Below are 18307 nucleotides of genomic sequence, written 5' to 3'. Positions count from 1 at the left end.
TGCACCGACTCAATACCCTGCCACACCATCGGTTGTTGGAGTGAAAATGGAACGAATTATTTCCAACCGACTTACCAACTGGAGGCTTACGAAAGGTAAAAACGAGCATGGTTGAATAGTTGACGGATACGGTAATAGATAGGACATGGTTTTACTAATATCCGTATGTATCCGAACACACTCCACCACAGCTCCCTCTCTACAATGACATAGTGAAGCACGAGAAGACCCATCGGACACGCCGATAACGGACTATCGAAGCCCAACCCACGACCCAAGCTCTGCTTGACACATCATCGTTGCCAAACTGCCTGCAACCATCCATCCTGTAGTTCCCAAGTCGAAGCTAACTCCGAAGCGATGCCCTCAACAAGGAGAAAGATGCAGAAGCGCCTTCATCGCCCGATCCCAAGGATATGAGGTTTCCTTCCGAAGGCAAGACTATGGGATGGCGAGAGGAGCCCTCAACAATGCTTCCAAGAAAATCAACGGCATCCGCGGATGTCGTCGTCGCCAGTCCTGACCAAAGCTAGGACAAGGATTTGTTCCAGGAGCCTCTACCTCGAACCAACAGAGCTGACCGGTGAGGATCTGCAACCAACCTTCAGCAGTCAACACAGCACAAGCAACACCTCTCCGCCGCTGCCTAGGCCAAGACCGGCAACAACGCTACCACCGTGGCCGAAGATACCGGCCACCATCCACGGGATGTGCACATCAGTGCGGCCACCACCCGATCCATCGCCATCGGAATGACGCCAGCTCATGAGGGGTGACATGAAGGGATCGTGGTGAATCGGTAAGCCTGTGTTGACATATCGGATCAATGTTACTACCAATATTGTCTTGGTATGGGTATCTCCAGCGGCCCGACGTATTTCGTACGCCAAAAGTGACCACACGCGCCCGTTTGCATCGGGCCGCGTATGCGAAATTGTCCTTTAGGTCACGATTGACCGTTTGCGTCCGGGGTGCCCTCAACGGCACGGATAATTTTTTCCGGTTCAACCAATATAGTGCAATGTGCGAAAAAAATTAGCCATACAAACTGCGAAAATAGATGTTCAAATCATAGAAATAATCACAAATTTTGGTGGAGCAATCTGAAACATCGAAACAATAATCTAGTACTTCTTCTTGGAAGCCCTGCCGCGCCATCGTCACGGCGACGCTACCTCCTTGTCACATCTTCAGGCGAGTCGGTCGCCTCCGACGAGCCTAACTTCCCCTCCGATGAGTTGTCCTTCAAGTCTTCCTCCTCCTCCACCCCTTCGCCGTTGGTGTACACCGCTTATTTCGACGCTTCCTCTGCCGCTTCTTCACCTCCGGCCGTGCCCACTTATCATCTCCATCCTCTTCCTCCTTCTCATGGCCATCGGAGATGGTGTCTCCCTCCTCTTGGTCATCGGCTGTGGCGTCGTGCGCCTCCTAGTCGTCAGCATTGGCATCGCTCGGCGGGGAGCTTGAGCTACTCGTTTTTTTAGCCCATTCCCGCCAATGTCACCATCCTGGTGACCCCCCCCCCCCCCCCCCCGCTGTCGGAGTCGGATGGCAAGGAAAGGTTTCTCATAAACCTTAGAGATGATGGCGGCGGCCGGTGGGAGACTGGCAGCACGGATGGCGCGTACGACTTTTATATCGACGCGGCTAGAAGCCGAGAAGGTGCCACAAAAATTGAAGAGGGTGTCAGTTGCTCTTCTGCGGCGGTTTCTGTGCTTGGGAAGGCGCCTTGATCGTCGCGGGTGCCATTCTGGCGAGTGCTCTTCCGCGTGGTTGGGGTTGGCCTCGGGCTTGGGCCACGCCCACGCTGGCGCAAAAACGAATTTGAGGGAAACACGAATGAACGTGCTCAATTTCGCTGTTGCTGACGTGCGGAACCGCCTAAGAATGCAAGGTCACACGTTACGTCCGCGCAGATGCTTTCGTGGTGCAACTCCGCGTTTGCGTCCTCGTGAACAGCGCGAACATTTTGCGTCGGGCCGCTGGGTGCATACCCATATTTCATCCGCGCGCGGGGCCGCTGTAGTCTGTAGATGCCCTAAAGGAGGCTAGTGTTTCAGAAAACATCCGTTTACGTCAGGGCCTAAAGGAGGGCAGTGTTTCAGGCTGGACATTGTGAGGCCAGGAGAAGGCCGTTGCTTCGCAATGGAACTTTGCAGATCGCTGGATCCATCATTTCTCGCTGCTGCAGCTCGCTTGATGCCCGTAATCATGGCGCAGCATGTTGAAATGCAGGTGACTATAATATCCTCCGAAAGCTTATAATTAAGAGCTCCAACAATTCTAGCTCTCACCTGAACGCGTCTTATCCTGTGTCGTGTCACCCAACAGAATGTTTTATGGTCAGGAGTTCCACATCACAAATAAACTGTTTTTGTTTAGTGTCACGTAGATTCTGGTAGGATTTAGTCAGACAGCTGACCAACAGGATAAAATACATAGTATATCCGGTTTCCTGTGTTCTGACAACTCGTGCTACCATAGTTTCTCTGAGAGACAGCTGATCAGACATGTAATGTAATCTACTTATTCCTATTGAATTGCAGGTTGCTTCACCAGAAAGCTTAAGAATTCCAGCAATTCCAGCTCTCACTCGAACGCTTCTACGGTTCTACCCTATTTCGTGTTAGCACATCTGATTGATGTTACCACGTTGTCTTGGTAAACGAGGCAAGGAGAAGACGTCTTGCTTTTGCAATGTACTATTCGCTAGCCTAAACCATCTCCAGGTAGGAGAAGACCTGCTGCTTCATGAACCTTGGAGCAGAATCATGGATGGTTGCTGGATCCATCATTCCGCCCTGCTTCACGTCGCTTGATGCCGCACGTAATCATGGCGCCGCGTGTTGGTAGGCTGTTTTCACTGCTGCTTTCCCCGTTGTTTAGTCCTCGCAAACCTCGATTAGTTTTCTCTCAAGAGCCCCCAAAGCGGAAAATGGCAAAGCGTAAAAGCGCCCTCCTTTCGAGCTTGCACAGTTCCTGTCCCTCCACATCCTCACATTATTAAGTCCGGTGCCCCGATGTCGTTGTCCGTCAAGATGCTGCCCAGCTGCTTATCCACCATTTTTTAACCCCTTAGCGAGCTTATCCATCGATCAATTGCATTGCCTAATTGCTTCAGGCGATTAACACCGCTCTGGATGACATCCTGATCTTTATTTTCTGATGGGAGCTTATCCATCAATTGCCTTGCCTAGTTGCTTCCGCCGATCAACACTGGGCTCTAGAAGGCATCCATGCTGTTGGAATTCTTCCCACGTTATCTGATCATTTTTTTGAAAAGGGAAAGCTCCAACCATCAGTTTTATTAGATATTAATCAAAGTCTTACAAAAGTATCAAGGACCAACAAAGCTAGCCCTTATTGCAGATCATGGATCGGAGAGCGTGGATACATGGTTAAGCAATCTAAAAAACTAAAGTAATACGTCACACCTTGGCATCAACATGTTAAACTTCTATCAAACCACCAACTGAATTGGTTGACATATTCCATGCTACAGTTGCCAAACGGTTGTACCTAATATTCATTTCTGGCATTCCTCCAGCGGCTAAAAATGAAACCACATAGATAGCCAAAAGGATAAGCTGCACAATTGCTGGGAAAGTGTTTTGTTAAAGTTAAAATCCTTCCGGACATGCAAATAGCCCATAGAAAAGCACATACACCCACTCTAATGTGAGCCTTTTCTTTCTTATCCACCCTATACAACCAATTTCCAAGGAGATTTGTGATATTTGTGGGTTGGTATATTAGATGCCATATGTACAATGCACCAGTTTTTTTTTTTGTTGCAAAAGGACATGTGAAAGGATCGTATGCCGCACCTAAAGGGGGGGGGGGGGGGGGGAGTGATTAGGTTCTACCCAATTTTAGTTCCTTTTCAATTTAGGCTTGACACAAAGGTAAATTCTCTAGATATGCAGCTATGTGAATGGTATATGACAAGTTATACAACTAAGCAAGATATAGCTAGACAAGATATAATAGAGCAATCAAGGATAGAGGTAACCAAGAGTGGAGCACGCTGAGACACATAGATGATTCCCGTAGTTCCTTCCTTTTGAGGGGAAGTATGTCTATGTTTGGAGGAGTGTGGTCGCCAAAAAGGCCAGACCAACGCCACGAAGGCCTCACTCCGGTCTCATGTGAGCAATGCCACAAAGGCCTAGCCCACTTCCACTAAAGCATTTCCTCGAGGCGAAAACCGGGCCTTTACAAAGTTCTTGGGGGTACACATCTACAACTGAATTGGAGGCTCCCAATAGCTGTAACAACACAACAACAATAACAAGAACAAATCAACCACAAGCAACTAAGGTTTACAAATGGAACACTAGCAAAGGGACCCTCAAGCAAATGAGGGGGAAATGGAAATCGCTTCGGTGAAGATGTAGATCGGGGTCTTCTCCGTCGATTCTCTAAAGATCAAGAGCTTTGGATGGTTGGAGGAGGAGATCTAGTGAATCTTGTGTTTTCTTTATGTGGCTCCAATGGTGGATGAACTTGAGATGAATTGAGCAGCTTGAGCTAGAGGAAGAAGGGAGGTATTTATACCCACCACCAATTGTATCCGTTGCAAACTTTAGGGCCGAAAATTCGGGTATGAGTTAGGGCCAGAATTTCCGCCCCCCCGATTTTGGGTGGATTTCTGCCCCCCTGGACACAAATGTCCGGCCAAAATCCGGGGGGGGGGGGGGGGGGGGTTGAGAGCCCGAAGCTCAAGTCATTAGCAAAAATTTGGGGGCAAAAAATTCTCGGAATTTCTGGCCTGGAAATTCCAGAATTCTTCCTTTCTTCTCCCTTTTCATCCACCGCTTATCCCTTTCACTACTTCTCACTTCAAACCGTATTGTAGATCATATCTGTACACTAATGCACATTAGATCAGCACACATGTTGTCATCAAACACACAAAACATAATTATGGAGAGATGTTCTTTCAACATGAGATGAAGAAATGTTATGCTGTTTTATTTTGATCACAAAAGTAGCATTTCATGCACTCATTCCAATTCTGTTTTGCCAATTTGTCCTTTGCAAAAATCACCTTTTTGTGAAGGAACCACATAAACATTCTGATTTCAAGCGGTACCTTGATTTTTTATATGTATTTGCGAAGGAAACGAGTGTGACCATTAATCATATCTAGATACATAGATTTAACCGTAAACTTGCTGGTGGAAGTTAACTTTCATTTAAAAACATCTTCGTGGATTGATAAACGGTCATGCACAAGTCATTGAACAAGAACGTAGTGTTATCCTTTCTAGAAAAAATCCGCTTTCGATATTCATATAACCTTTTTAAAATGGCGAGTCTGTTGGTTTGAGTGAGACTTGAGATAAAGTTTTAGAGCGAAGGTATTTGTTGCGTTGTATATCATGCTGTACACCCTCCACATTAAAATTTTTAAATAGCAATTCGATAAGTTAATATTTATTTTTGAAATCTAAAATCTAAACTTCCTAACCCGCCTTGGTCCTTTGGTCTACAAATCATGTTACATTTGGATAATCTATTATACTTCTTTTTGTGGCCATCACTTTGCGAGAAGAATCGAGATCTGCAAAGATCTAATAACTCCCTCGCCCCTTTGCGTATTTGTAAAAAGGATAAAACAAATTTTTGTGTATGTGAATGAATTAGTAGAGACTTGTTCAGAACCGAATTGATAAGAAATTGTCCGTATAAGGAAGTAGCTTTCCCATCCATGTTGTCTGAATTGGCATAGATATTCTTGTCAGCTTGTCCCCGCGTCTTCTCCGGATTTAGCAACACCAATACGCGTTCATTCATAAAAAAGAAAGCACTCTCGCGGTGGTTACTTTCGCCCTTATTTCCCCGTCGGCATCCTTCGCTCTCACGCCTTGATGCCGGGTCATTGTCTTGGTACGCTAGCTCCCACACACATCACAGCAGCTAGCTGAGATCTTACAGTTGAACGGCCCGAGCTACATCGAGGGGGACAACCCCAGCTGATCGATGGCCTGATGCAACAAGCCTGTTCCTTTTGGGGTTAATGATGCAGCAAGCTGTGATGGTGTTCCCACAGCCGCGAGACAGGCAGCTTCAGCTCATCATATAGAAACAAGGAGAAAATACTGCGCTGCACATCCTCGGAAAGCTGTCAGCCCTTCGCGGTTCATATATCCGTCCGTCAGAAGAAGAACGTAAGCACCAAGCAAAGCGACGCTCTTTTTAATATCGATCGATCGAGCAGCAGAATTGAACAGCTCTCCTGGATTATTACATATAATTACCGATCGATTCCTTCCCCCTCTCGTCTTCCTCTCGCTGTCTCGCGCCCCGCCGGAGTGCGTGGACCTCTTCTATACTATTCCCATCCTCATGCCCGCGAAGACAGTATCTTCTTCTCCTCGATCAGCTACCTACCTACCTACCACCACCTAGATAGAGACCAGAGAGAGAGAGAGGACAGGCTTGGTCTTTCTTGATCAGGTAGACTGCAGCTGCATGTCGGCGACCTCCATGCACTAGCTAGGTAGCTAGAGGAGGAGCACGATCAGGCCAGCCGGGAGGGAGAAGCATCGAGAAGCTTCTAGAGGGCGATCGAGGTCGATTCCATGGGCAACGCGGGCCTGTTCTGCTGCACCACCTCGCCGCAGACGCTAGAGGACGGAGCGCAGGCCAGGAACAACAAGAAGCCGGCGACGCCGCCGAGCCAGAGCCGCAGCCAGGAGCCGAGCCCCGCCAGGGCGAACCCCAAGCCCCGGCGCCGGCCCAAGGAGAAGCCCAACCCCTACGCCCCGCGCGGCGGCGCGGCCGCCGCGAGCCACTCGCCTAAACCGGTGCGCGTGCTCGACGGCGTGGTGCCGCACCACCCGCGCCTCCGCGTCACCGACAAGTACCACATGGGCCGGGAGCTGGGGCGCGGCGAGTTCGGGGTCACGCGCCTCGCCACCGACCGCGGCGCCACGCGGGAGCGGCTGGCCTGCAAGTCCATCCCCAAGGCGCGCCTCCGCACCGCCATCGACGTCGCCGACGTGCGCCGGGAGGTGGCCATCATGGCGTCGCTGCCGGACCACCCGGCGCTCGTGCGGATGCGCGCGGCGTACGAGGACGACGACGCCGTGCACATCGTCATGGAGCTCTGCGACGGCGGGGAGCTGTTCGACAGGATCGTGGCCCGCGGGAGGTACACGGAGCGGGCCGCGGCGGCGGCGGCCAGGACGGTGGCGGAGGTCGTGCGAGCATGCCACGCGCACGGGGTCATGCACCGGGACCTCAAGCCGGAGAACTTCTTGTACGCGGGAAAGAGCGAGGACGCGCAGCTCAAGGCCATCGACTTCGGCCTCTCCGTCTTCTTCCGACCAGGTCTGTCTCTTTGCTTGCTTGCAGAATTCTTTTTTTTTTTTTTTTTTGAGGAATGCTTGCAGAATTCTTCCTCCCTTGATCAGTTTTTAATTCCTCAAACATCGTTGACAGACAACTGCTTGCAAGTGTAAGAAAAGAGAGACAACTAGGATTTTATCATGCTAGTCCGTATTTATTTTGCATGCTAGTCCTTTATTGTACATCCTAAGATATAATTGCAGGAACGTAAATTTCTACGAGTCTATCATGCATGCATTTTGGCCTTGTACAAACTCAATTTCAATTCTGTGCTGGAAAGGCAAAGGATATCAAAATAAAATCACTAAGAATATCCAACTAAATTAATGCTTATTTCCTTGTTACAGATGTTTTTTTCCTTTTATTAATCATACTCCATCTGCCCTAAATATAATACACGTTTTTTTCGCATGGTCTTTGTTGCACGAATTTTTTCACTAATATATACCAAATTATATGAATTTAGAATGTACAAATAATATCTTTGCATTTTTCTTTCCAATATCCTTATTATATATTTAGTTACACAAATTTTATAAATATATTATACGTAAAAATAACGTTTGAAGTTGTAAGTTGTTGACCACACAAATTCAAAGGCACCCCTACATTTTGGTTTCTTTAATGAAATCGGAAGTAAACCCCTTCCTCAAGATGATAATATTCCTAGTTAAGATTACTATTTACAAGTAGAGACCAAATGACCTGACATTTGGGTTATACGAGGCGCTCTCCACCATCGGCCTACGAAACTGTGAAAAGGGCTACGAAAGCCAGGGACACAGGAGAGGGAAACATGCGACGCGAGCTAGCGCCCGTCAGCGTCTCTTTCTGCCGGTCCCACACGTAAACTGACCCCCACGTGTCATAGACTAAGAACGATATGCTGATGGTAAAAAAATGCACCGCATCGGATGGCCAGCGTCAGATGTGTTTACTGCTTGGGTTGAAACGAACGACCAAGATGTCTTTGCCCCTTTTGGTGGCATGTCTGGCCGAGTTGCCTCGTAACATTTAGAAGTAGAATTAGTTCGGAGTTTGTTCTGGGTTCTTGGGAATCAAATGCCTAGACCTGAGTGCATGATGAGTTCAAGGTAACAATACAACGATTTATCACCTATTTATACAAAACACTTTTACTTAATTACAACAAATTCCATCAACAAAAGATCATAATTAGTATATTTTCTAGAATATTTAGCACAAGTAGTCACATAAGTGGTGCCACCAAATTTCAAGATTCAATTTTCTATTTCACTTCCGGTGCCCTAAATATAAACTCCACTTTACATCAATGTTATTCCCTTTGTTCACTAATGTAAGACCTTTTAGATATTTCAAAGTGGACTAGATATAGACCAAAATGAGTGAACCTACACTTTAAAATGCATCTAGATATATGCATTTAGGAAAAAAAAGACTAAAATAAGGTCTTACATTAGTAACGGACGGAGTATTCCAAACATAGCTAAGAATATTTTTCATTGAACTAAAACTCCCTTAGATATAATAAGTGTATTAAATAAATTCACATTTCTGTGTAGATTAATATCTGTAATTAGATGCATTATATTGTATTTTATGGTTTTGCGTCAATTTTAGTATCCTAAAATATCTGATTAAAGAGCTCTAGAATATACTTGTATAACAAATGTATTGGTAAAGGTTTCTAGAGTGTATGATTATATATATCTTAGGTGTAATTAAATATAAATACTCCATGTAGAGTGTTACATGCATGTCTACATGTGTTCTCGCCTAATTGTCAATCATCATGGGGAGGGATTTGCTATTGTGAATGATAATGGGTACCTGGACCATCCAACTGAAAAAGCTCCCTGAAAGACCATCCACTATCAACTAGAGGGGAGGGGTGGGTGAATAGGCTATTGCAAAAATTATGACAAAGTTGTTTCTCTTTAGCGATTTAGAGCGATCTTCGGTCGCGTCCTCCAAACCGCCCCCCAAACACATCCGGATCACATCCGGATCGAGCATTTGGGGAACGTGTTTCATCTGCCGCGTTTGGGGGACGTCGCTCCCCAACCGCGTCCCCCAAACGCCGCCCCTAAACTTTTAAATACTTCTTTTTTATTTAGTATATAGAAGAAATGTGTAGGTTAAATAACGCTACTAATATTCAAAGCGGTGCAACATACACAAATTATATATAAAAACTTCGAAAAATATAAACAAATTTACACATAAAAATTTAAACTACTTCTTCATTGATGGCCCCGCCTCGTCGTCCTCACGGTGGCGCTTCCTGCTCGTCACCTCTTCCGAACAGACGGTGTCATCTGACGCATCGGAGGAACTTATGTCCTCCTCGTCGTCGATGGAGCTCGCCGGCTGTGCCTTCCGCTTCGCTTTCGCCTCCGCCTTCGCCCGGGCCGCCGCCGCCTCCTCAGCCTCTTCCTACGTACGGGTCTTATTGAGCGCGGATGAACGGTGGCACTGATATCCAAGAGACCGGCGGTTGCTCTTCCACAGAGTTCGCGCTCCATTCCGGAGGTTCGCGCATCGATCAACGCGGTTGCCAATGCGACGGTTCCACTTCCCGGCAACTGCATCGTCCCTAGGCAGGCGGCGGTTGAGCGTCCGCCCGTGAGTCGCTGACGGGTCGGGCCCGCGTTGCTTCACCTCGCTTTTCGTTGTGTCCGGCGTGCCCGGAGGGTCCCCTATGGGGCGGGGACGGGCTCGGGGCGCCGGACACCGTATCGGGCCGCGCCAGACAAAAAAGGGCTTTGGGGAACGAGGTTGGGAACGTTTTATGGTCCGGTGTGGCCAAATCCCTTTGGGAAACGCTTTGGGGGACGTGGCTGGAGATGTTCTTAGTTTTTCCATTGTTTGTAATAATGAGAAATTGCTGCCATTCTGAAACATATATACATCACGTATAGCCATAATAATGGCGCTACAATATGATGAAGTAACCGAAGAGAAGAGGTCCGGCCGAGCAAGAGCTCGTGCATGCATCTCGATCGGTACACTGTCGTCTTACGACCACGACAGTGAAATCTGTACACAAAATGCTGCTAACTGAGAAAAAGTCCACATATTTGATATTTCCAGCGGCGAATGGACATGCTCACCGACACGCCTCTGGTAGTCGCTGGGCACGCGGATACTGTCGTAAACGTCGCTTGACCCGGATCTTGAGTGATTAGTTTCCCTTCGCTCTACGTGGCCAACTGCATTGCCTAGTCGAGGGGGTCGACCTCTTCCACTCGTAACCGCGTCCAAAGTCAAAAAGGAATTAGAGCTGAACAGTTCTGAAAATAAATATCATTTTTCGAATAATTGTGTCCACATTTTCAATCTAGACCAGCCCATGTAAGTAGGATGAAAACGAAGCAGATACGGGATGCGGACGGAACTTAGTGTTGCCATATTTGCTTTTATATTTTTGTGGAAGCGGAAACGAATACCGAAGTACCGAAAATAAATACGAAAACAGATACTATCAGAAGCAAATACGACATGGACATGGCAAATGTTTGTTGGAACCAAAAAAAAAAAACCCTTGGATCATGCAAAATAAACTCAAGCAAACTAACAAAGTTGTGAAACCGTGTCTAGGAGGAACTAGACACTTTTTGATATAGTATAAGCGAGACTTGGCGTGACAATTCCGAAATTCATCCCTGACAGGAATCGAACTCCGGTCGTTAGTGTATGCCACTGCGACCCCAACCACTGGGCTAAGCCCACGTCGTCGCAAACTAACAAAGTTGTGTTAGTTTCCAACATGAAGTCAAATAAGATGATATATCACAATATTATAATAAGATTGTAAATTATCAAAGATTAGCCAGGTAATAAGGGGTGGATCGAACCGTCGAAGCCTAGTCAAACGAATGAAGGGATTATGTAGTGGCCACCCACTAGTTTCACGATGGGGTGCTTTTGCCATTTTGAGTTATCTCAGATTGGTTTTAACGGATTAGGCATGCTACAACAATCTAAGATTGGGTTTAATGGATTAGGCATTTATGTTTTCGCTTCTATTCCGCCAGAAAATGGTATTTCGTTGTCGTTCGTTTTCATTATGTTTTCGCTAGAAGATTTATGTTTTCATTTATGTTCTGCAAAATTCCGTCCCCGTTTCCATATTTTCCCTTCTATTTGGTTTTTTTGTAGAAAAGTCAGAATCTTTCTGCTCCATTTCATCGGCATGCTATTGTAAAGACCAACCCATTTTGCCTTGTCAAATACTCTATCTAGGGAATGCTTGAAAACTATATTAGCCAGATTTTAGCATTTAGCATGGGTTGTTAGATAAGACAAGCATGTTAGGCCGATGTGGACCTCGTAGGGTATCATTGACCATCATGTTTATCATTCTATTTTAATTTGTTCCACTTCTTGTGATGAAACCCCAAAGTGTCTAAAAGATCATCTCCCTCCTGTCTAAATTAATTTGTGTAGCTCCCGGCATAATTTAATTGACGCAGCTGAGCTGGGTCAATGAATTTGGGAAGAAGAGAGCAGAAGAATTTTCACTTGCTAGGATAAGTGGTGTCATAATGCATAACTAAGAGTTAAAAAGTAAAATTCACTCTTTATGTTTCTGCTACAAGTTTTCTTTTTTTATCGCTATCACAGCCGCTAGGATGTAATCGGATCGGGTTTGATTTGATTTTGGTTTTACCATATCCTATACCCTATTTTCTCGACAAATTTAGAGCGGATCAGATGATGACCGGTAACGAATTTGAATACAGATATACAAAACCATGGATCCAAAACAAAAACGGAATATACTCAGAGCGGAAACAAAATTAATTGAAATGTACATGCATAAGTAGATTGGCAAACAAGTTTAACAAAACACATATAAATTAAATATTGTAACACTATAGAATGAACAAAGTAGGTTATATATGGATGAAGTAATGCAAATACAAGGTCATGCTTCGATAGCCGAGTATACTACCTGTTGTGGGTATACTTCATGGGTGTACCATCGACAATGCCTAGATCCGGCAAGCCCGGGTGGCCCATAGATGGTGATGTGGCGTGTGGCCCGTCGGGCGGCCCAGTTGCTGTTGATCCTAAAGGATGAAGTCCAGCCCAGGATAGGGAAGCCGGATCCCAACCGACCATCGGAGGAAGTCGGATCCGTGAAGGTCCATGTGGAACCCGGATCCATGGAGGCCAGGAGTAACCCGGATCCATGGAGGCCCAGGAGTAACCCGGATCCATGGAGGCCAGGAGTAACCCGGATCCATGGAGGCCCAGGAGTAACCCGGATCCATGGAGGCCCAGGAGTAACCCGGATCCATGGAGGCCCAGGAGTAACCCGGATCCATGGAGGCCCATGTGGAACCCGGATCCAGTACGACGTAGGGAGGAAGGCAGATCCTTGACGTACACGGCAAGACCTTGTACCGTAGTTAGGCGACCTGTAATCCGGCTAGGACTCTCCATGTAAACCCTAGATCCGTGCGCCTTTATAAGCCGGATCCTGGGAGCCCTAGAGGCACGTTCACGTTCACGTTCACGTTCACGTGCACGTTCAGCACAAGCACAACTCATTGTAACAACGCGAAAGCGCCCAGATAATTCCAGACAAGCAGCAGTAGGCCCTGTCATCGTGCAGGTGTTCCGAAGCTGGGTAACTCGCGTACCACCGTCCCGAGAGCACTCCGCCCTATGGCCCCTACTTCTTCTCCCCCTCGTGAGGATCCCTCCTCCGGGGTACCGTCGATTAGGCAACGACAGTTGGCGCCCACCGTGGGGCCTGTGGCGTCTGGAGGCCGGAACCGGGAGGGTTCCGCCATGGGAAGCTACGACGACACCATCGCTGTGGGGCGCGTCCTTTACGCCGGAAACCTTCCGATCGTCCCTCCGGACGAGTGCTGGGTTCCGGCCAAGACAAACCCCGTCAAGCTCTCCATCGTCCCAGTTGGCGGCATACACATCTTCATCGGCGAAACCGTTGATTTCGACGGAAACGCACTGGTAAGTAATGTAGCTACGACCGCCGCCGAGCAGGACGCAGCTGCAAAGATCCGATCCGAGTCGCTGGAGCTTTCCACGGAAGAATCCGCCTTAGACCCGGAAATTTGGTTGCCGGATCCGCGCCTACGTTTTTGGTAGTCGGATCCGCACCTATGTTTTTGGTTGCCGGATCCGCACCTATGTTTTTGGTAGTCGGATCCGCACCTATGTTTTTGGCAACCGGATCCGCACCTAATTTTGGGTAGTCGGATTCGCACCTATATTTTGTAGCCGGATCCATGCCAAAATTTTGGTAGATGGATCCGCACCTAAATTTTTGGAAGTCGGATCCACACCTAAATTTTGGTAGGTGGATCCGCACCTACAGGACTACTGCGACAATCAATCTCGCACCGGCTCGACGGAACGCCGAAGAAAAACCGCCACGACCGACGTTGGCTCCGCTACAAACAGCTAAGTCCTATTTATATTTAATATTTTAATATTTTATGATCATGAGATTAAGATTGGTTCACTCATATCCTGAGTCTTTTACCGCTTTCACTGTTGGTCATATCTTTCCCACGATTTGCCTCGCGCTCGTGAAAAACTTTGTACTGTTTTTGCCGCTTAAGGCTCCAGTACGCTGCAAAATTTCCGCCTTCGGGCGTTAGCTTGAGTTTTCTGGCCTACACGTTTTCTGTTGTTTATATGTGGATTCCTTAGTAGTGACATTTCGGTACTTAAAACCGGCCTCTGTTTCTGAGGTTCTTGATTGTTTCGCTATTAAGCGCTATCGCCTCAGCAGATGTTCTGTGTTTAAAGTTTGCCGTCTCGCGAAAAGTCAAGCATATAAACCAGAAGAACGGATAAACCAGCACTTGCTTAAAATATATAAATTACATTAACTGTTCAAGATAGTCGAGTTTTTTCCGCCTTGACAGTTTTATGTTGTTCAATTGCTGCATAGTTTCAGCTTTAAAACATTTGTTCAAAGGCCGTTTTTATTCCGCCTTACATTTGTTTGTTGAACATGGTCAAAGAAACAATTTAATACAAATATGTTTTTATGTTTATGTATCAGGTACATGACACTTGGACGTACAACAATCTCCCGAGGTTAGGCGGATCCATGGCGTGCACAGCTGGAAAAGCAACTTGAGTCTTGATTCCGCTATGCTTAGCCGGAACCAACCCTCGGGGGCTGCGGTTTGATCTTAGGTGAAAAGTGTGTTTCCTTTCGGGTATCAGTGCTGGAAATTTCCGCCTAGATGCTTGGGATTTACGCTATTCCTAAGTCACATATAAAGATAAAGCTACTCTAAGAGCACCAAGCCGGATTTTCAAGAAAATTCACCTTGGCGCTCGGGGGCTACATCGATGAAGTTCTCTGAGTAACAAGCCGGAAAATTTCCACCTTGACGCTTGGGGGCTAAGTTTCTGAGCATCGTGTCTCCTTGGAGCAAGCCGACTCAACGCTCGGGGGCTACATACATATGGTTATGTCAAGAAAATTTTCAAAGATGGCGAAAATCTGGCTAACTAGTCGGATCCGCACCTAATTTTTGGTAGCCGGATCCGCACCTAATTTTTGGTAGCCGGATCCGCACCTAATTTTTGGTAGCCGAATCCGCACCTCAATTTTTGGTAGCCGGATCCGCAACTAATTTTTGGTAGTGGGATCCGCACCTCAACTTACCGCTCGAATCACGCGAAAATGGCGCCAAGATAGGCGGAACCGTTTGAATCTTTTAAGGTTCCGGGTAACGGCGTGAAGATAAGCAAATTCTTGTCCGCAAGCAGGGGAGTAACCCGGAGACATGTTATGTACTGTCGATGGGTGAAGTCCCGCAGGATGAGGGTTTTTTCCGACTGAAAGTTGGGAAAGAAGAAAATATGAAGTTAGAGCTCTTCAAGTTTCTCCGCGTTACCAATATTGCCGGAGACCATGATGGATTAGTGAGGCGGAAACAGCAGGTGAAACTCGGAGAACTCTGGGGGCTACTGTTGTGGGTATACTTCATGGGTGTACCATCGACAGTGCCTAGATCCGGCAAGCCCGGGTGGCCCATAGATGGTGATGTGGCGTGTGGCCCGTCGGGCGGCCCAGTTGCTGTTGATCCTAAAGGATGAAGTCCAGCCCAGGATAGGGAAGCCGGATCCCAACCGACCATCGGAGGAAGTCGGATCCGTGAAGGTCCATGTGGAACCCGGATCCATGGAGGCCAGGAGTAACCCGGATCCATGGAGGCCCAGGAGTAACCCGGATCCATGGAGGCCAGGAGTAACCCGGATCCATGGAGGCCCAGGAGTAACCCGGATCCATGGAGGCCCAGGAGTAACCCGGATCCATGGAGGCCCAGGAGTAACCCGGATCCATGGAGGCCCATGTGGAACCCGGATCCAGTACGACGTAGGGAGGAAGGCAGATCCTTGACGTACACGGCAAGACCTTGTACCGTAGTTAGGCGACCTGTAATCCGGCTAGGACTCTCCATGTAAACCCTAGATCCGTGCGCCTTTATAAGCCGGATCCTGGGAGCCCTAGAGGCACGTTCACGTTCACGTTCACGTTCACGTGCACGTTCAGCACAAGCACAACTCATTGTAACAACGCGAAAGCGCCCAGATAATTCCAGACAAGCAGCAGTAGGCCCTGTCATCGTGCAGGTGTTCCGAAGCTGGGTAACTCGCGTACCACCGTCCCGAGAGCACTCCGCCCTATGGCCCCTACTTCTTCTCCCCCTCGTGAGGATCCCTCCTCCGGGGTACCGTCGATTAGGCAACGACACTACCCCATCCGGTCCATATGAAGGGTCACTAATTTAGTACTACAACAATCTGTAGGGGTGGAGTAGTACAAACTTTGCACTATATTAATTAACAACACTTATTATGATCGGATGGAGTAACAAGTTTGGACTCCATATTGAAAAGAGTGACTATGTAAGTGAACTATTGTTTAACACATAAACTCGGCAACTCATTAGCTACTAAATATGCTCGATTAGTTTTGACGTGTTGGATAAAAATGGATTAATTGGATAAATACCATCGGATTATCCTAAATAACTTTTGAATACGAATATTCCGGTGCTATTTGGCATAATGCATTCTATACCATATCTGGTGTCAAGTTCGGAATCAGATATCTTTATTCATCGTAATTAACTCAAATCAGATGTGAATTCTGTAAAACGGATTTCAAACGAATTCGGCGCGGAAACTGTGCTATCCACCCCTACAGGCTGCAAGGCTATTGACGATATTCATACTTCGATTTCACTGACAGAAAAATGTGCTGCAGGTGAGCGGTTCTCGGAGATCGTGGGCAGCCCGTACTACATGGCCCCGGAGGTGCTCCGCCGCAACTACGGCCCGGAGGCGGACATCTGGAGCGCCGGCGTCATCCTCTACATCCTCCTCTGCGGCGTCCCGCCATTCTGGGCCGGTACTTGCTTGATCCGAGCTCCATCGATCAATCCCCTTTCCCTTGCCACGCACCAACAGAAGACATCATCATCTTGCTCAATCTGAACTGCAGAGACGGAGCAGGGCGTGGCGCGTTCCATCCTGAAAGGGGTGCTGGACTTCGAGCGGGAGCCATGGCCTCGGATCTCCGACAGCGCCAAGAGCCTCGTCCGCCAGATGCTCGAGATGGACCCCCGTAAGCGCCTCACCGCCCGCCAAGTCCTCGGTATGTGTTCTTGCGTCGTCAAGCAAGAGACTGAATTTTTGGAGCATGGATCATGGCGTCTGTCGTCGGGTGTCGGCTCGTCGCCGCTGACATTTATCTTTGGGTTGGCCGTGCAGAGCACCCGTGGCTGCAGGGCGCGAAGACGGCGCCGAACGTGCCGCTGGGCGACGTGGTACGGGCGCGGCTGAAGCAGTTCGCGGTGATGAACCGGTTCAAGAAGAAGGCCATGCGGGTCATCGCGGAGCACCTGTCGGCGGAGGAGGTGGAGGTGATCAAGGAGATGTTCGCGCTCATGGACACGGAGCGCAAGGGCAGGGTCACGCTGCCAGAGCTCAAGGCCGGGCTCGCCAAGGTGGGATCCAAGCTCGCCGAGCCCGAGATGGAGCTGCTCATGGAGGCCGCCGACGTGGACGGCGACGGCTACCTCGACTACGCCGAGTTCGTCGCCATCACCATCCACCTGCAGCGGCTCTCCAATGACCAGCACCTCCGCACCGCGTTCCTGTTCTTTGATCGGGATAGCAGCGGGTACATCGAGCGCGGCGAGCTGGCCGACGCGCTCGCCGACGACTCCGGCAGAGCCGACGACGCTGTGATCGACCATGTCATGAAGGAGGTCGACACGGACAAGGACGGCCGGGTCAGCTTCGAGGAGTTCGTGGCGATGATGAAATCTGGGACGGACTGGAGGAAGGCGTCGCGGCAGTACTCCAGGCAGCGGTTCAAGACACTGAGCAACAGCCTGATGAAGGACGGCTCGCTCTCCATGGCGCTCGCTGACGATGACAAATAGATGCACGTTCAGACTTCAGAAATGCTTGTTTTCTCGTCGATGGGATGCTTGGTTTTTTATGACTCTACATCGATTCAATGGAATTTATTGTAGTAGCAGTTTGTTCGTATACTCGTTGTAGAATGTCGGAATCTTCACTTCTTCAGGAGGGTTTATAGGGACATACTTTTGGTCTGGCGTTTGGACCGATCATGCCTGTAATTATGTGTGGTAGAGGAAAAATCCAAGTCCCTCAAGTGTTCATTGCTGGATTTGTTTTACTAGACCGAGGTTCCTCCTTGATTCAGAGAAACTTCATACACTAATATTGGAGATTCTGATTTTGGTCTTATTTGATCTGTAGGAATGAAATCATAGAACACAATTACTATAGACTATTTTGCGTGTAGTTCCAAATGAAAGTTTTCGTTGAGATTGTTTATATATCTGTCGCAAAAAAAGGAGGAGAAAAAAACCCAGCTTGTCGCACCCTAAGGCTACACCGGGGGCGACACCCCGCCGCCAAAGCTCCCGCC

At 48.1% G+C, this 18307-nt stretch overlaps 1 protein-coding gene across 1 annotated transcript; it reads left to right on the top strand.

The window, feature by feature from the left end:
• Nucleotides 1–6012: 6012 nt before the first annotated feature.
• Nucleotides 6013–18070, top strand: LOC127293400 (calcium-dependent protein kinase 9). Its single transcript, XM_051323013.2, has 4 exons — nucleotides 6013–7338; nucleotides 16610–16753; nucleotides 16847–16999; nucleotides 17116–18070. Exons 1-4 carry the CDS (start codon nucleotides 6588–6590, stop codon nucleotides 17790–17792), a joined length of 1725 nt encoding a protein of 574 aa, XP_051178973.1. The 5' UTR covers nucleotides 6013–6587; the 3' UTR covers nucleotides 17793–18070.
• The last annotated feature ends 237 nt before the right edge of the window (nucleotides 18071–18307 follow it).

This window comes from Lolium perenne, chromosome 4 (genome assembly GCF_019359855.2).
Source record: "Lolium perenne isolate Kyuss_39 chromosome 4, Kyuss_2.0, whole genome shotgun sequence".
NCBI classification, from domain to species: domain Eukaryota; kingdom Viridiplantae; phylum Streptophyta; class Magnoliopsida; order Poales; family Poaceae; genus Lolium; species Lolium perenne.
This window is presented reverse-complemented; position numbering and strand designations above follow the sequence as displayed.

Coding starts and splice junctions, on each gene's coding strand:
- LOC127293400 (XM_051323013.2), top strand. CDS start 6,588: ATGGGCAACGCGGGCCTGTTCTGCTGCACCACCTCGCCGCAGACGCTA. Junction 16,754..16,846: donor CGTCCCGCCATTCTGGGCCG/GTACTTGCTTGA, acceptor TCTGAACTGCAG/AGACGGAGCAGGGCGTGGCG. Junction 17,000..17,115: donor CACCGCCCGCCAAGTCCTCG/GTATGTGTTCTT, acceptor TTGGCCGTGCAG/AGCACCCGTGGCTGCAGGGC.